Consider the following 18,622-nt stretch of genomic DNA (forward strand, 5'->3'; position numbering starts at 1 on the left):
CCACCACCATGCCTGGCTAATTTTTGTAATTTATTTATTTATTTTTTTTGAGACAGAGTCTCACTCTGTTGCCCAGGCTGGAGTGCAGTGGTGCCATCTCACTCACTGCAACTTCTGCCTCCCTGGGTTCAAGCAATTCTCCTACCTCAGCCTCCTGAGTAGCTAGGATTACAGGCGCCTGCCACCAGGCGTGGCTAATTTTTGTATTTTTAGTAGAGACGGGGTTTCGCCATGTTGGCCAGGCTGGTCTCAAACTCCTGACCTCAGGTGATCCACCCGCCTTGGCCTCCCAAAGTGCTGGGATTACAGGTGTGAGCCACCACGCCCGGCCTATATTCATATTTCTATTCACAATATCTCCTACACAGTGTTTTCCTGTTCTATGGGGAGAAATCAGGCAGATAGCAGAAGACACAGGTCAGATCTCAGGAAGAGTTTCTATGGCCTCCAAACAAGCATTTATTGATTATAGATGTAGGGGTGAATATTACGAATATGGGGAGATGTCCCACAAGGTTAGCTCCTATGCTACCTAATGCACCAGGCAGCTTGTCCATAACTTAGTTTAAATATATCTGTCAGGCTCCATGCCCATTTGCTGTAAAAGCAAGATTACTGAGGTAATCTTAGATTTTAAAATGGAAAACTGGGCCTCACAAAAGCAGTTGGGAAAATTACCTGGAGATTGTTTCTAAGGCAGTGCCCAACTGTACCAAGCAAAGGACAACAAGTACAAAGTCAGAGCTTCATTAACTTGATGATTGATTCATTCACTTACTTAATGCAAGACTTCAGGGGAAGAAGAGTCGCTGAGTGGAGGAGACGGGAAACAATGCATTATGAAACGCCCATGGTCTCTGGATACCCACCCAGCCAGTCCCCACCCTCCTAGGGTCTGGTCTCGACCATCTCATCATGTGTTTTGAGGGTGCGTTTTCCTACCAGTTGTTTTTTTGTCTTTGAGACAGGGTCTCCTCTCGCCCAGGCTGGAGTGCAGTGGTGCGATCTCGGCTCACTATAGCCTCAGCCTTCCGGGCTGGGCGATGCTGGTGCCTCAGCCTCCCGACTAGCTGGGACCACAGGCGCGGGCCACCACACTCGGCTAATTTTTGTATTTTTAGTAGAGAAGGGGTTTCGCCAGGGTGCCCACGCTGTTCTCGAACTACTGGGCTCAAGTGATCTGCCTGCCTCAGCCTCCCAAAGTGCTGGGATTACAGGCATGAGCCACCAGCAACACGCCCAGATTCTTCTACACCCTTAATTGGGAGGTAAGGCTTCTGCTTGCAGGCTGTGCGTTCTTCCAGCCAGCCGCACCTTTGCTGTGGACTAAACAGGAACCACTGGATTAGAGTCCTCTGGCTCTCTGCCCTGCAGGAGATTTTAAACAAAAATTCTAGGCCTAAGGGAAAAGCAGGGTTAGGCTGAAAATGCACACAGGGCTCCTGTAAATTTCTTTTCATAAACCACCCGCCCAGGGCATTAAATAGGGTACTTAGTTGATCCGAACCCTCCAGGGAGACCTCCGACCCTTCTCTTCGTAGCCCCCAGCTCCCCTCCCCCGGTTCCACTGAGGCAAGGGGACTGAGCTGCTCCACATGCCAGGAGTCAACACGCCGGAAGGCCCCGCCCAGCGGCTGGCGCAGCCAATCGCAGAGCGGGCAAGCGGTGGGGGCGGGCCTGCCTGGGCGGCAAGGGCGCAGGGTGGTCTAGGGGCTTTAGAGGTCAATTAGCTGCTTTCGGGCGGCCTTAGGCGACAGGAGACTCCTGGATCCAGCACCTGCCCACTGTGCCTGCCCACCTGTGGCTACAGCAGCTGAGACCCCAGTGGGCTAAGATTGGACAGGGGCCACCAGGGACCCAGCAAGTCCTTCAGCTCTGTGAGTGAGGGATTTTCCGGAGTGCCAGGCCGCAGTATTCCCAGGGCTGGTGGGGGTGGGACAGGGAGGCTCGACCCCGGCAAATCAGGCAGAGGCGCCCCTTGCTCCCTGCAACATCGCCCACGTGCTGGGGCCACAGTGAGCATTAGCGGAGGGCGGGAGCAAGAGCCAGGGGATCTGGCCTGGGTCCCCAGCCCAAAGCCTGGGAAGCTGCCTACCCACCCCTGTGTGGGGGCGGACACTGGGGACTCTGGCTTCCGGTGGTTCGGCCACCTGATTCAGTTTATGCTCTGTGAGGGGAGCTGGAGTGTTGGCAGGACTGGCCCACCTGCAGGACTGCAGGACTGCGGGAACGGCGGTAGATAGGTGCTCTCCTTCCCAGTTTGTCCTGGGAAGACATTCAATAACTGTTTCATTACAAGGGGCATTTGGAAAACGTACTTCACCTTCTGCTGTGTATTAGCCAAGAACAAGGTGTGATGTGACTTCCCAATTATTGGGGATCCCTTTGTCCCTTCTTGAAATTAGATGTCTTCATTCTTGAGGTTTTGCCTGGAAGACCTCAGCACAATTGGTACAAAACCTGGGCCAACGGTTTCCTAGTTTCCTGGTTGTTGCCTTAAGCTTCTCGCCCATCAGGTACCTTCCTGTCCTTTTCATAGCCTGTCATCATCATCCCAGAAAACTGTTTCAACTCCTACAGCTCTGGACAGGCTGCTTTTCATTTTGGTGGGTCCATCCAATACCTCCACTTGCCCTGTTTTTCTCCAGCCACATCCTTGGCCTCTTCCACAGTCCTTAGGTAAATGCTTGGAAGAATAATTTAAATATTTTTATTCTACCATGGTGGCCCTAGTTTCTCAGGGGGTAGTAAAATGGCTTTTTAGGATCGGTCTAATCAGATCCTCATTTCTTTTCCCTTCCTAGATTTTTGAAACATGAATCCTTCACTCCTCCTGGCTGCCTTTTGCCTGGGAATTGCCTCAGCTGCTCTAACACGTGACCACAGTTTAGATGCACAATGGACCAAGTGGAAGGCAAAGCACAAGAGATTATATGACATGGTTGGTGGCATCTGAAACTGTCCAGGGGAACCCCAGAGAGATGGGCATTGCTATTGGGATCATATGGCCAGAGAGTGGCTTCTAGAGGCTGGCTCCTACCAATAACCTAACGCAATAACTTAATAGCACTGATTATGAGCATGATATGGGCATACACCCTTGTTGTGTCTCAGCTTGGAGAACATCTCCTAGAAGTGTCAAGCCTTCCCTGGCCATGGTTACTCTTACATCTCTGTCTGAAGATTCACTTGGTTAGCATATGTTGGGTTTTAATTAGAAATAAATAGCATCGGCAGAGCACGGTGGCTCACGCCTGTAATACCAGCACTTTGGGAGGCCGAGGCAGGCGGATCACAAAGTCAGGAGATTGAGACCATCCTGGCTAACACGGTGAAACCCCGTCTCTACTAAAAAAAAATACAAAAAGTTAGCATGGTGGCAGGCGCCTGTAGTTCCAGCTACTCGGGAGACTGGGGCAGGAGAATGGCATGAACCCGGGAGGCAGAGCTTGCAGTGAGCTGAGATCGTGCCACTGCACTCCAGCCTGGGTGACAGAGCGAGACGCCGTCTCAAAAAAAAAAAAGAAATGAAGAGCATCAGTTACATGTTTGCCTTTAGAATGAAGAAGGATGGAGGAGAGCAGTGTGAGAGAAGAACATGAAGATGACTGAGCAGCACAATCAGGAATACAGCCAAGGGAAACACAGCTTCACAATGGCCATGAACGCCTTTGGAGACATGGTAAGTATGCTGTGGGCTGCCCAGCTCTGTGCTTCCCCTCCTCAGTTCTTTACCAAATTAAGCTCTTGCTTCTTAACATTTTATTTACTTTTCTTTGAAGACCACTGAAGAATTCAGGCAGGTGATGAATGGTTTTCAATACCAGAAGCACAGGAAGGGGAAAGAGTTCCAGGAACGCCTGCTTCTTGAGATCCCCACATCTGTGGACTGGAGAGAGAAAGGCTACGTGACTCCTGTGAAGGATCAGGTGAGACTGTGTTAGGTTCAGACCTCCCATCACCCCAGGAAAGCCAAGAAGCAATTGACATTTGTGCTATGGTAGACTGTGCAGCAACATGCAGTTCACTTTTTTTTTTTTTAAATACATTCACTTTATTTTAGAAAAATGAAGACTCATTTCTTACTCTTGTGATAAGAGTAAGCTTATCACAAACTGGCCTATTAGGAGTCACAGAATTCACAGGAAACAATTTCTGAAGACCAGGTGCCTGCTGCCACCTCTCCAAGCAGGCCAGAGTCCAGTAGAGAATGCGATTCAGGAAGATGGCTCCTCAGAGGGCAGGGAGGTTAGCTACGGAGGCCGCTCACATGGAAATGTCCAGTGAACCAATGCCAAGGAAGAAGATAAAATTCTCTGGGGCTGACCACAACAGTGGGTGTGGATAAAGACAAACCACTTGCCTGTACTTCTCATCTTCTGTTTGTTCATTTCACTGCTGGAAGGTGACCTCTTTTCCCCTAATCTTCTTTCAACCCAGAGAGTTTAAGTCTTCTCTAGCTCAATCCTAATCCACCCCATTTCCCATGGTCTCTACTCCTGGGAGACTAGCCCTGGTGGCATCTCTTCCTCCTGTCCCTGGGCCAGAATCTGCTGGAGTCAGGGTCTGCTGGGTAGAGGCGAGTCCAGGTACTGACCGTAGTGGTTTGCTACTGAAGTCTTGCTTGCTGTCCTGATCTCTTTACCTGGTAGGTCCTGGGACTGCCACTTTCCTGGGGGGTTGCAGATTGCTGCGAGTGGCACCCATGACAGGAAGATTTACTCGCTGGGAAACAGGAAGCTTGTGTCCACTTTCCCGCACTCTGTGTCCTGCAGTGCTTGGTCTTGGAAGCCCTTTTCGAGTTGACAGAGAATCCGGAGGTAGGGCACCTCTGCCAGGTGGCACACTCCAGCTGGTGAGTGGCATTTGGCTGGCAGGCCCGCAACTTGGCTGCTCTGGTCTCCTCACTGGCTGCTGCTCTCCCACAGGGCCCGGCTCTCCCCCGGACTGGGGGAGTCGATCTGGTAAGAGGAGAAGATGCTGGGCTTTTGGATGCAGGGAACAGATTGCAAGTGGGTGACTCCCTCTTCATGTTGGAGGGCCTCTTTCCAGATGTAGCCCGGAGAGCCCTGACTGACCCCTTCCTATCATTGCTCCGGAGTCGAGGCGTCAGGCTGCTTGGGGAGGGGGTGCTCCGTGTCAGAGAGTTCACAGTGGGCAGCAGGTCTCGGACAGGACTGTCCTTCAGCACAAAGGTCTCCCGCCGAGGACTGGGCTTCACTCGGCGAGGCCCCAGGCCCTCGCCTGCGCTCTCCCGATCCTGCAGGGCACACTGCTCCAGCTGAGCGGCCAGCCAGTTGGCCTCATCGAGAATCCCCTCCAGCTTCTCTGGGCTGAGGGGGCCTAGGCTGAGCCTCGCACCCTGGGGGGCAGGTGCCACTGCATTTGGGTCACTTCGGTGGGAGAGGCCCCGTCGAAATGTTTTCTCTGGAGTCACCAACACTGTTATGTCTTCCTCCTCACGGCTGTCAGATGGTGACAGCCCCCCAAAGTCCAAGGTCTCATCCACAATAAACCTTACATCTTCCTCCAAATCCTCCATGTCCAGCCAGCAGGAGCGAGAGTCCATTTAGATCTGAGCTGGAGAGAAACCATACCTTTCCTCAGGTATCCATTCTGCCCAAGGCTCGCAGCTAGATTCAGGGTGCAAGCCAGGGTCGGGAGTCATGCTCCAGCCCACCCTGTGTCCACTTCCCGTGCCACCTTATCTTCCACGCCGCAGTTCACTTTTTAAAGGAGTATTTAGCTACATGAGCTAAATACTCATGTTGTTAAAAGTCTTGCTCTGTGTGTGTGTGTGTGTGTGTGTGTGTGTGTGGATATCAGCTTTTTTATTCTCTTTTCAGGGTCAGTGTGGCTCTTGTTGGGCTTTTGGTGCAACTGGTGCTCTGGAAGGGCAGATGTTCTGGAAAACAGGCAAACTTATCTCACTGAATGAGCAGAATCTGGTAGACTGCTCTGAGCCTCAAGGCAATGAGGGCTGCAATGGTGGCTTCATGGATAATCCCTTCCGGTATGTTCAGGAGAACAGAGGACTGGACTCTGAGGCATCCTATCCATATGAAGGAAAGGTAAATGGAGCTCCTTTTCTTGCTGCCATTCCTGCTTTGTTTTACTGGGACACTTTCAGAGATAACAGACACTTTTCAGAATTCACGTTTTAGATGGTGTAATCTCTATCTGCAAAGTGACAGTGTTGTCATTATAAATTATAGCCTTCGCACAGTTCTGTGATTACATGGTTAACATGCAGCTGTTCTTGCTTCTATGTGACATGGAGAATATACAAACCATTCTACATATAATACAGATGTCTCCATTGTGAAAAATGTCTTACGGAAAGTAAACCTAGGGGTCGCACTGAAGAGAACTGAGCTAATTTTCAGTTTCAAATTAACTATTAATAATAACATTTCACTTCCTTGGATGATTTGTAACAGTGTTGACTTGGAAATTCTGTGCTGCAAACTGCTGAGTGTTGTGGTTCTGACTCACATTCCCCAGGAGAAGGATGGTAGTAATCAAGTCGCCTCCCTCTCCACCTTTAAAAGGTTAAAACCTGTAGGTATAATCCCAAGTATTCTGCTGCTAATGACACTGGCTTTGTGGACATCCCTTCATGGGAGAAGGACCTGGCGAAGGCAGTGGCAACTGTGGGGCCCATCTGTGTTGCTATTGATGAAAGCCATGTCTCCTTCCAGTTCTATAAAAAAGGTAAGCATCTTTCTTCATAGAAATTATTGTAGAAAAAAAGTAAACCACCATGACACACCAGCATGATGGACTCTATACATGCAATAATCATACCCAATGCTTCTATTTGATATTACATTGAGCGTATCTCCATGAATACCTGTACTTCATAACTTTTTAAAAATAGCTATGTTATTTATAGTATAGTTTAATTTACTTAAATATTCTCTAATTGTTGTATTCTTAGAATTTTTCCAAAGATTTTTACTTCTGTGATTAAATCTGAAAAGAGCCTTTTGAGTCAAGGATTTTGGTGTTCTGTGCTATTTTTAAGATTGATATTCTAGAGTAGAATTACAAGCTTAAAATGAGTGGTCTTTTATGCCTGTAGGAAAGATTTTTATGAGGGACTTATGCTAATTTCTATTTCTGCTAGTTGTGGATGAGAGCCTAATTCCCCAGCCTTGATAACAATAGATCTTGTTAAGCCCGATCTGGACTGTGTGTCATTTCACTGATTTTAGAGATGCCTCCCTCCCTGTGGGTGACAGGGTGGGTTACTGTCAGGTGTCCTTGGGAACTTCCCACCCAGCCTTCATTTTATTCTCTCAGGAATTTATTTTGAGCTACGCTGTGACCCTGAAGGCCTGGATCATGCTATGCTGGTGGTTGGCTACAGCTATGAAGGAGCAGACTCAGATAACAATAAATATTGGCTGGTGAAGAACAGGTATAAATTGCCAGAAAGACTTATAGTTGAAATTCAAAAGGGAATCCTTTTTTGCAATCAGTATTTACATACCACAAGCCCTTAATCACATTTCTGAAATCCCAGAAGTCTTTTTCCCCCTTAGGCAGAACACAGAATATTAATGATTGATTGTAACGTCAAGATACTGTCACGAGCATGCTGGGGATATTAATATGGTATTTGTCCCATTGCATGTCTAAATTCTGAACATTTTCTTAATTCTGAAGTATATCTGGCTGGAAAGACATCCTATCCTTTTTCTGTTTCTGATTTTGCAGTTCTGTGAAAGGTCACAGTTTTGGGTCTGGGATTGAAGTGATATGCAGGTTTTGACTCAAGAATTTACAAGGGATGAACAGGAACATCAGCATCTCCTGATTCTTTATGTTAAGCCTGTGGCTTCTGGCACACTGTTTAAGTTAATAACCCAGTGTGCTTTATCCTTCCTCTGAAATGGAAAACCTGCTCTCCTTTCAGCTGGGGTAAAAACTGGGGCATGGATGGCTACATAAAGATGGCCAAAGACCGGAGGAACAACTGTGGAATTGCCACAGCAGCCAGCTACCCCACTGTGTGAGCTGATGGATGGTGATGAGGAAGAACTTGACTGAGGTTGGCACATCCAAAGGAGGAATTTATCTTCAGTCTACCAGCCCCTGCTGTGTGGAATGCACACTTCAATCATTGAAGATCCAAGTGTGATTGGAATTCTGATATTTTCACACTGGTAAATGTTACCTGTATTTTAATTACTGCTATAAACATGTTTGTATTATTGATTCACTTACTTTGTATTTTCATTTTAAAAGGATATATACAATTTTACCTGTTTAAATAAACTGTAATTTCAAATGTACTGGTGGGGCTTCTTTCTGTTTTGGTGCACTGACTTTTTTGTGTAGTTGTATTAGTCTGTTTTCATGCTGCTGATAAAGACATACCCAAGACTAGGCAATTTATAAAAGAAAGAGATTTAATGGACTTACAGTTCCACGTGGTTGGGGAGGCCTCACAATCATGACAGAAGGTGAAAGGCACATCTCACATGGCAGCAGAAAAGAGAAGAAAATGAGAGTCAAGCGAAAGGGGTTTCCCCTTATAAAACCATCAGCTCTCGTGAGACTTATTCACTATTATGAGAACAGCATGGGAAAGACCTGCCCCCATGATTCAATTACCTCCCATCAGGTCCCTCCTACAACATGTGGGAATTGTGGGAGTTAAAACTCAAGATGAGATTTGGGTGGAACACACATTCACACACATGTGCACACACACCTACATACTCACCACAGTATAATACACTTAGTAGAGTAGTATCGGGGGGGCCTCAGTTGTGGTCAGATGGCCTGACACTTAGTCTGAATTGTTAATCATTGAACTGTGTAATTTTGTCTAAATCTTTTCATCTCTGCTTCCAGCCCCCAAAAGAGTGTGGTTGACTCAAATCATCTGGAAGTTCTCTTTAGTTGTAAACTTCTGTGATTTCAATGGGAAAAGACAGTATCATCCACCCAGAGCTCACCTGAGCTCTGTACCCTGTACCCTGAGGAGGATCCTGGGGGCTGGAGTCACAGCATAGGGTGCTTTGGAGGCCATCCTCACCCAGCGCCAGCCCCAAGAGTGTTGCCACCAGGGATAGCCCAGCATCTCCACAGACTTCTGCTGTGGGCATTCCTGTGACTTCTTCCCTGCCCCTCCTCCCCATGCCTACGCACTTCTTCCCTCCTTTCTGGACAAGAATATGCCTTGGGAGCAAGTAGGCAGGAACCAGCAATCTTCTGAGGTCCAGCGCGTCCAGAAAGAGGTCAGCAGCTGTCTGTCCTGGGGACGTTTCCTGGTGGAGGTGGAAGGGGGCTCACTGCTCCTTAACACGCTCTTTCAAGAGTGCCTCCCTGGTTTACTCTTTCTGGCCAGGGCATTCATTTGGAGCAGACAAGCCTGTTCCCTGTCCCAACTCAACATCTGGAATTTGCTGGGTCATGGGCTCCAGGTGTTGTTTGGAGCCTCTCATCAGCATGTGACTTTTGGTTGTGATGATAAAGTCTGACCGCACCTCAGGTTGTCACCCAAAGCTCAGCTACAATCTCTACAAATTACCCCTGAAAGCAAATTTCTCAGGCAGCTGTGGAGCTCAGCCCGTGGCCTGGTAGGTGACACAGGATGTGGCCCTCACTGGGCATTTCATCCCTGTGGCCAGCACGGGGCTGGCACCATAGTGGTACCCAACAGCCCCTTGTTGGAAGAATGAATTTGAGCACCCTACTCCTCATGAACAGCTTGGCCTGATTAAGTTCTCAAGAATCCAAAGGCCTGCAAAGACTATGACATCCTCCCACATATGAATTCAAACTGAACAAAAACCCTGAAAAAAAAAAAAAAAAGGAAAAAAAAGAAAATGAGCCAAGGAACAATCACTTCTTCCCATTAGGAAGACCACTTTGTAGGTGGTTATTTTGGAAATAACAATCTTTCACTTTTCTTATCCCCCATTTCTCTAGGGGCCTCTGCTTTGCTGGGCTGCTCTAAATACAATGGGTAGTCCTGTACTTCACTCTGCCAGATTTATTGTTACCTGGACATTTTTAGGTGCCAGCTTTATCTTTTTATTTTTATTTTCAAAATGTGGTGAAACATAAATAACATAAAATTGATCATTTTAACCATCTTGAACTGCACAGATTAGTGGCATTAAATACATTCACAGTTTTATGCAACCAACACCACCATCCATCCATGAATACTTTCATCCTGCAAAACAGAAACCATCTTTTTACTCCCCTAGCAACCATGCCCTCCTCTCTAGCTTATATTTATTTTATGCTACATAAAATATCCTAGAAGCAGAGAATCTCAGCAGTGGAGGGCACCTGGTAAGGTTATCTCTTCCAAACACCTGCCCTTCAGCAAAACCACACGTGGGGTAGACTGAGCCAGGCAGAATCAACCTTGTTTTTAAATGTACAAAGCTAGGCCTTCTTTGGAAGTCACGTATTTGAAATATCAAGTCGGAAAATTCTTTTTCTAAAGTAAAAATTTTCTTTGTCATTTCCTCAGTTACTGTTTTTCTTTTTCAGATTGGAAATAACCAGTTACTGTCCTCAGGGAATCAACAATTTCATGAGCAGTGACTTCCTGGGAGGCCGTGGTTCTCAAACGTTAGCCGGCCTCAGTGTCAGCTGGAGGGGTTATGAAAGCACAGATCACTGCACCTAACCCCAGAGTTTTAGATCCCAGGGGTCCAAGGAGGACTCCAGAAGTTGCATTTCTAGCAAATTCCCATGTGATGCTGATGCTGTTGGACTGGGGACCCCATTTTAAGAAATGCTGCTATAAGGCCCAGTGCTAGGAAATCTGAAGGATAGAAATATGCAGGTAGCTAAGAGGTGGGAACAAATGGAATTAACAAGGTAAATGGGTTAAACTTCACATGGAACGTGCCAAACACCCTTCACATAAGCCCTTTGCTGTCATAGAGCTCACAAGCTCAGGGTGCGGTGCAGCAGGCTGACGTGAACAGTAGTTTGGGATGTCAGTCATTCACACCGGGAACTGTGTGGACACTGCAGGGGAGCACAGTGCTCAGGCTGGGTGAGGAAGGGGCCGGGGATGGCTTCCTGCAGACCTGGAAGCATCAGGAGCCATTCCTGGGTGGATTCTTAAAGAAAAGAAGGTGTCCAGACAAAGGGGCCGGGCGAGGCACATGCTCTTCCAACAGAGGAACGACGTGGAACTGAAAAGGGGACATGGAGCATTCACGGGGCAGCAAGCTATGCAAGTGTCCCCAAGGGGAGCGTGGAAGTGAGGCAGTGAGGACAGAGTGCAGAGGCGGGCAGGGCGAGACCCAGAAGGCATGGTAACACAGGAGGAGGAGCCCAGGCGATATTCTGAAGGCTCCTTTGACATCAAGGACAGAGAAAGCTTTGCTAAGACTCCATATAAGGGGGCATCAGAGAGGAAAGGAGAAGCAGGAACACAGCTCTCTCCAGTCCTCTAGGTCCTCCACTATAGGATAGCCTAGGTGCAGACAAAATTTCCTTTCCTTTTTGTTTTGTTGGAAGATTTTGGAATTGCATGGAGGGAAACTTGTAAAGACACTGGGCAAGCCTAGAACCAAAATGAACACAAAGAGAATACAGAAGTTGGGTCTGGAGGTGAACAGAGGAGGCTTCCAACTCCATCTTGTGCAGGCTGTGCAGCCTTGAGCATTTTACTTCTCGTGCCACAGTCTCTGTGTTTAAATAGGGACCTAATTCCCTCACAAGATCCACAGGACCTCAGAGGGGCTGGCCTCCCTGCTGTTTTCAGCCTGAGCTCACAGGCGCTGGCCCTCACTCTTCCTGCTCCCGCTCCATAAGCCTCTTTCAAACTGGGTTTGCCAGGCTGTCTTCTGCCCCAACCCTTTCCCCAGGTGGTTTCCTCCATCTGGAGTAGTCTTGCCCTCACCTGACTAATTAACTACGTTTAATCTAAGACTCACTCCCTCAGGGCAATCTGATCTACCTGCATAGGTTCAATCTCTACTCTTAGAGGGTTTTAAGCATTGGGTACTTTTACTTGATAGAACTTAGTGGTTGTTATTTGTGTAATTAGTTGCTGAATGTCTCTTCTACTAGAACAGGGGTCAGCAAACCATAGCCAGCTTTGGCCTGAAGACTGATTTTGTAAATAAAATGTTAATGGAGGAGATCAGGTGCCTACAGGGTCATATTGCTGGAGATGTGGAGTGACCGATCAAGATCAATATATTTTGGTTCATTTGGATGATCGACTTAACAGAGAGCTTCCATATTTTTATCTATTTAACATTTCTTTGGTGCCAGGGCATGACATTTTCTTTGTTATAGAGAAATATTAAAGAAAAAAAGAATGCACAGGGAGTTAATATGAAATATTGTGTTCTCACCAAGTGAAGGCCAAAAGGCTTCATTACAGGATGTACAAAGGAAGCCTCTGTGTAACTTACATAGGGACAAGTGGTGGAAGCATCCAGTTACTGCAAAGCTGCAAAGCACGCTGCCAACAGGCGGATCTCAGGAGAGTCTGCATGTGGGCAGGGGGCGCCACTTCCTCAAGGCGGAGGAGAGTGACTGTTCTGCCTTTGTTCCATTATATTAAAATTGTCATTTGAATTTTATGAGGTCCTTACGTTTGTTGATCTGCAAGTTTCTTTAGATTTTATGGTTGCAAGATATCTATATGCCTACATTCTTTATATCTACTTTTAAGGTTACATATAATTAATATATGTAATATTTAATTAAAAATTAAAATATGTAAGATATATATTATAAAATATATAGACACATAAGCAGAGGCAGAGCAACAAAAATAAGGTTTTAATGCACAATCAGGAGAGAGAAGGGCCCATCAAAGTAAACAGGCAAGGGGAAGAGGGGCACCTGGAAATAGCAGCGGGCAGCCTGCCAGTTCAAAGAATAGAGACCTGGCAGGGGGCTTTGGTCAGCCAGATGAACAGCCAAGCCAGGGAGGGCACAGCTGATGATGACACATGCTGGCTGCTTCTTCTGTCCACAGGGGGAGTGCCTCAAATACACTGTTGTTCTGATTGGGCTCATCAGCCCCACATCCTCCTCCAACACACACACACACACACGCACGCACGCACACACACACACACACACACACTTTGAGGTTTGGGGCCTCTGGCTTTTATAAGGAGAGAGCAGCTTAAATTTAACTTCAGGGAACTGAGCCCCTTCCTCCAGGAGCAATGTCCATTCGTGGGGACCATATGTGGAGGGAGACTTGTTTGTTATTTGTTCCCCATCATAGCACCTGTGTGTACCAGGTGGGATTTGGGTGCTCTTTCTGAATGGGGACCCTAATTGTGTTCAGTTGCAGCAGTTATGGTGCCATCCCCCATCGCACAATCTGTTCTGGAAGAGGATGTTGCAGAGGCGCTGCTCCGTAAACTGGAGGTGCCTGGAGGAGCCCTGATGGGAAGGCTTGGAAAAACAGGGGCACTGGGGACAGAGGCTTTTCATTGCTGCCCATCAGGGGGCCCCAAGTGTGGGCTGAGGGGTGGGCCTGGAGAATATGAATGTAGCCAGGCAGACGTAGGCCGATGTCTTTCCAGGGTGCCTCTACTGTGCACTGAATTTGGGAAATTAAGAGGGTGCTCACTCTGGAGCTTGGTGAAGATTTGAAAACCACAGCATTAGTAGTGGGAGTCGTGTCCATAGCAAAGAGCTGAGGGCTCAAGGAGGCTGCAAGGTCAGGTGGGCAGATGCCCTTGCTGTGATGGTGGAAATGGCTGCTGTGGAATCCATCTGCTGATGGGTGATAGCAGGGATCCCGGTGGAAGGTGCTGGAAGAGGAGTTGGGGAGGAAAGAGGAGGAGAGGAAAACACACATATGGGTGTAGGAGGCTCCCTTCTGAAGGGAGGCTGAAAGGAGAAAGATGCGGGGCTAGGAGGTATGGGGCAGGGGTGAGAGGTCAGAGGTGCTGAAGCTGCAACTGAATGAGGGCAGCCTCCTTTCTCATTAGGTGGAACCCCCAAAATGGGGGTCAAGGTCCCCAGGAAGAGCCATGAGACAGGAATTACGGATATCAATTTTTACTCAATTCTTGGTGTGGGCGAAGGTGGAGGGACAGGCAGGGTGAGGGGCCCAGCAGCCATGTGGGCCAAGTCAGAGGTGGGATCTCTGAAGTGTAGGTGGCCGGGGCAGGGAGTCTCAGCAGGTGTGGAGACAGCAGGGGCAGGCTGGGCAGCACTGCAGTTTGCCATGTCTTCCTCTTTTTTGAGAAGGAATCTCACTGTGTTGCCAGCCTAGAGTGCAGTGATGCAATCTCCATTCACTGCAGCCTCTGCCTCCTGAGTTCAAGCCGTTCTCCTACCTCAGCCTCCCGAGTAGCTGGGACTATAGGCATAAGCCACCATGCCTGGCTAATTTTTGTATTTTCAGTAAAGACGGGGTTTCACCGTGTTGGCCAGGATGGTCTCGATCTCTCGACCTCGTGATCTGCCCACTTCAGTTTCCCAAAGTGCTGGGATTATGGGTGTGAGCCACCGTGCCTGCCCTGCCATGTCTTCTTTATCTTCCCAAGCAGTTGTTTTAGTCTCCTGGATTCTGATGTTCTACTTATGTTCTTATCCATGTTGCCCAGGAATCCCTTAGGAGATAGGCAGGGAAGCTTAGCAGATGGGGGCAGGTCGTCTCTATTCCACCTCCATTGCCGGGGAGGGGTTGGTGGCAGCAGCAGTGGTGGTCCTGACAGTTTTCTTTTGCTGGACCTGTGGCCGGCAGCTCTGGGTGGAGAATAGCTACTTGATGCAAGAGCTTCAGGATCCTTGGGCTGCATCTCCTTCCCCCGCATTAGCAAGCCTGGAGAGCTGGGCAGGTGGTCTTTACCCAACACCTTCAAGGCCGCCTTCTCTGGCCACAGGGAGCAGCCCAGAACTGTGGCAGGGATTATTATCCTTAATATTATCCATAATATTCCAAAAGTTCTCAAAAATTGGTAAGAAAAGGCACAACATCCCAATGGGAAAGTGGTACCACACACTCTGGACTGTTTCCGCTGCTCAGTGGCCTGAGTATAAGTGCAGCCAGTGCTTGTCTGCCTCTCCTCTCCCCTGCCTGTGATGCCCCCTCAGAAGGTGTCTCCCCATTTTTTCTATCAGTGCTTTGCTGATAGAAAAATGCTGCACTTCCCACGCAAGGCTCTAGTTCCAGACATGCTTCCAGAATTCTCGGGAAACTCCCTCCTCTCCCCTGAAAACCCTGCCCTTGCACATTAGACATCCTGGTTTTCCTGTTGGGGTCCCATTATGGCATCATCAGCAGATGGGGCACAGTCTCCTGAGGCCTGGGAGGAATCTGTCCCAGAAACCAGGGTGTGGGGACTTCTGACTAAATCAAGGGAAGGTTTTCGTGGAGAAAGTCAACAAAAAGTGAACATTCTAATTTCAAAAAATAGTCTCCTCATTGCACTTCAAATTAAGGGACTTGGAAAAAGGGGAGCAGGAAGCTGGGTGTTTAATGGGTTCAGAGTCTGATATTGGGATGATGAGAAAGTTCTTGAGATGGATTGGCAGTGATGGTGAGAAAACAATGTGAATAAACTTAACACCAATAAACCCTGTACTCAAAAATGATTAAAATGGTAGTTTATGTTAAATCTGTTTTACCTCAATAAAAAGTAAATAAAGTTTTATTCGCAGTGGGCAGGTAAGTAGCGGAAACTCTCTTGCCACCTCTTGGTAAGAGCCTGAGAAACAATTGGGCACCCCAGCAGTGTGAGCTCTTCTGAGGGCAGTGGTGACAGCCCAAGAGACAGTTGAGAGTAGCAAGGGCAGGTGCAGGTCCTTGGTCCCAGAATGTGAGCGTGGCAAGCCAGCCTCGACTTCTGCCTGCCTAGGACGCATCCTAGGAGGTGAGCCTGAGTGAGCAGGGGTGAGCTCTGTGTGTCCTGTGTGCAGCAGCAGGTTATCTGTCTGCCCATGCAGAGAGGGGAGAAAGCCATGGATAGGACCTGGTTTGGCTGAGAATCCCCAAAGGCCCAGGAGCTCCTTAACCTTACATTAAAACACAAAAGAGAGCTCAGCAGAGGCCACCTCACCCGGCTAATTTTTGTATGTTTAGTAAAGACAGGGTTTCACCATGTTGGCCAGACTGGTCCCCAACTCCTGACCTCAGGTGATCCACCTGCTCCGCCTCCCAAAGTGCTGGGATTACAAGCATGAGCCACCATGCCCGGCCTTCATTAACCTTTATTACTCATTTTTTAAATTATTATTTGCTCTGCCTATCAACCATTGTGCTCATCACTCACCTGACAAATATCACATCTTGAGTAGATACTTGTAGAATGAATGAATGAATATGATTTCGCTTCAAGACCTAAGGAGTGGAGGCATAACGGTGGACTACTAGAACAGGTGTCTCTAAGTGTGTTTGTATAAGACATTCTAGACCTCTAGACTGTCTCTTCTACTAGAACTCAGCTTTGATGACCTTACGCCCAGCGATGGAGAGCATTCATGAAGCATTGAAGGAGGCTGGCCTGCAGGGAAGCAGTCTTGGACAAGTTCAACCTGCCCCCATGCCACTTCAACAAGCAAAATTTTTATCACTCCTCCTTGCTTCCTTTACTCCTTCAAAAAGCATAGAGTTTTTCATGGGGTTGCACATCATTCATTTTACAAACACTATTAACATCATTTCAGTAAAAATGACATCCTAACCTCAATTAACTAAGAAGTACATAATGCAGAGTAAGCAGCAGTTTGCCCTAAGACCATTAGCGACATTCAGGGACATACACATTTTCCTCAATTTCTTCATTGTGCTATTGGGCAGTGAAGAGTTGGTGTTTGAGAACTCCTCAGATAATTGGTGTGCTATCAGGGGCATTGCTGAAAGCAGGAATCTTAGAGGCTGGGAGTCACTGTGTGGGCAGAGGAGGAGAGGAGACAGAGACTGTGTGGAGAGGTGAGGCTCTGTGCTGTAGTGAGGGCTGTTCTCTGCCCCCATCTCTTCCAGTCCCTTTTTATCTCTGCCATCCCAGGAATGATGGAAGTGCCTGAGGAAGACTACCTGGGCTTCCTGATGAGTTACTGGCAGACTGCCTCTGTGGGACAAGAGAGTCACCTGCAAGCCAGACAGTCCAAATCCTCCCTTAAACACATCACTCTCCACTCACTGCTTACCAATTCCCTTCAAAGCTGCTCCAGCTGCACATTTTTAAAAGTTGTTCTATTCAATGAGAAGACATAGACACAGGGAGGGGAACATCACACACTGGGACCTGTCAGGGGGTCGGGGACAAGAGGAGGGAGAGCATTAGGACAAATACCTAATGCAGGCAGGGCTTAAAACCTAGAGGATGGGTTGATAGGTGCAACAAACCACCATGGCCCATGCATACCTATGTAATGAAACTGTACATTCTGCACATGTGTCCTGGAACTTTAAAATAAAATAAAAACTTTTTAAAAAGTTGTTCTATTAAGATATGGTCTGTGGTTTGGGAAAACGGTGACTCCTTGTCCTGTTCTTGGAGAAATATGTCATTTTGTAGGGATGACTGGCCCTGGGGCCCAAAATCTCACTGTCAGTCTGCTCTGGTTCTTCAGCAAATGCTTTGAATCAGGGTTGATGGTGGCAGAGATGGGTAGTCAACACCTCACCATCGTGGTCCTTCCCTGGCATCACTGGCCAAGCTTCACTCTGGTGAATTCCACATATAAGGCTTGCCCAGCCCTGTCTCATTCTCTTGGATGAGCCACAGCCATGCTACCCACCAGGACCAGGCACTTCCTCTGCACACTCAGTGGATAGCAGTCATTTCCCTGAATCCATGAAAGCATCATCCACTTAAACCACTATTTCTTAACATTGTTTTTTGCAACTTTCAATTCCACAATTTCTGTTTCATTCTCTGTATAAATTGGAGAACACTTGTGAAAATTCCTCATCTCACAGTCCATTTTCTGTAACATTAGTCTTAGCCCTTTTAAAATCCTCGGCCTTGCTCTCTTGAAGTTTTTCTGGAATTGAGGCCAGTGGGATGGCAAAGCTGCTGTCACTGAGGTGTGGCCTGGAGAGTCCTTGGGTGTCTGGGGGAGAAGGCAGGGCCACCAGCATGAGAGCCAGGAATAGGGGATGACTCCAGGGGATGAAGCCCAAGAAAGACTCAGCATGTCAGGTGCAGATCAGCGCAGGATGAGGCCCTGAAGTGTGGGTGACCAGCCACTCACAGGGGTAATGAGGCTCTTTGGCCCTATTTCTCATGGGGCTGGTATGTGGGGCCCCAGGTGTCCCCGTGCTCAGAGCCTCAGCCTGCAGGGAGCCCCTGTCAGCCCCTCCATGGGAGTTGGGAGTTAAACGGGGCCATAAGCAGCTCTCCTGGGGGAAGTTCCTTGTCCTGGGACAGGGGCATCCATCCCTCAGGCCCCACCTGTCCTTTTGGGCTCCAAGCGCAGAAAGCCGCAGTCTCGGTCTTCACATGGGGACCAAATGTGTCCCAAGCCAGGCTGCAGCACACACATGAGGGCTTAGGTAAACAGGCCAAAGCCCACTGCTCCCCCAAGGGCAAATGTAACAGAAAACAAAGTGGACAGACTTCAGAGAATGTCGGGGAGCTGCCCCAGAGGTGGAAACCAGGAATGCGGGACAGCTGGTGCCTGACTGAAGGCGCCCATCACCACA

The 18,622-nt window shown here is 48.1% G+C and overlaps 1 protein-coding gene and 1 pseudogene across 1 annotated transcript; one reads left to right on the top strand and one right to left on the bottom strand.

The window, feature by feature from the left end:
* Positions 1-2,849: 2,849 nt before the first annotated feature.
* On the top strand, positions 2,850-8,300 carry LOC115935969 (procathepsin L-like). Its single transcript, XM_031014954.3, has 7 exons — positions 2,850-2,941; positions 3,560-3,682; positions 3,783-3,929; positions 5,847-6,071; positions 6,552-6,714; positions 7,306-7,423; positions 7,922-8,300. The coding sequence occupies exons 2-7, from the start codon at positions 3,599-3,601 to the stop codon at positions 8,019-8,021; spliced, it is 837 nt and encodes a 278-aa protein (XP_030870814.2). The 5' UTR covers positions 2,850-2,941; positions 3,560-3,598; the 3' UTR covers positions 8,022-8,300.
* On the bottom strand, positions 4,106-5,685 carry LOC109025106 (proline/serine-rich coiled-coil protein 1-like; annotated as a pseudogene).
* Positions 8,301-18,622: the final 10,322 nt, after the last annotated feature.

Source organism: Gorilla gorilla, chromosome 8, assembly GCF_029281585.2.
Source record: "Gorilla gorilla gorilla isolate KB3781 chromosome 8, NHGRI_mGorGor1-v2.1_pri, whole genome shotgun sequence".
NCBI classification, from domain to species: domain Eukaryota; kingdom Metazoa; phylum Chordata; class Mammalia; order Primates; family Hominidae; genus Gorilla; species Gorilla gorilla.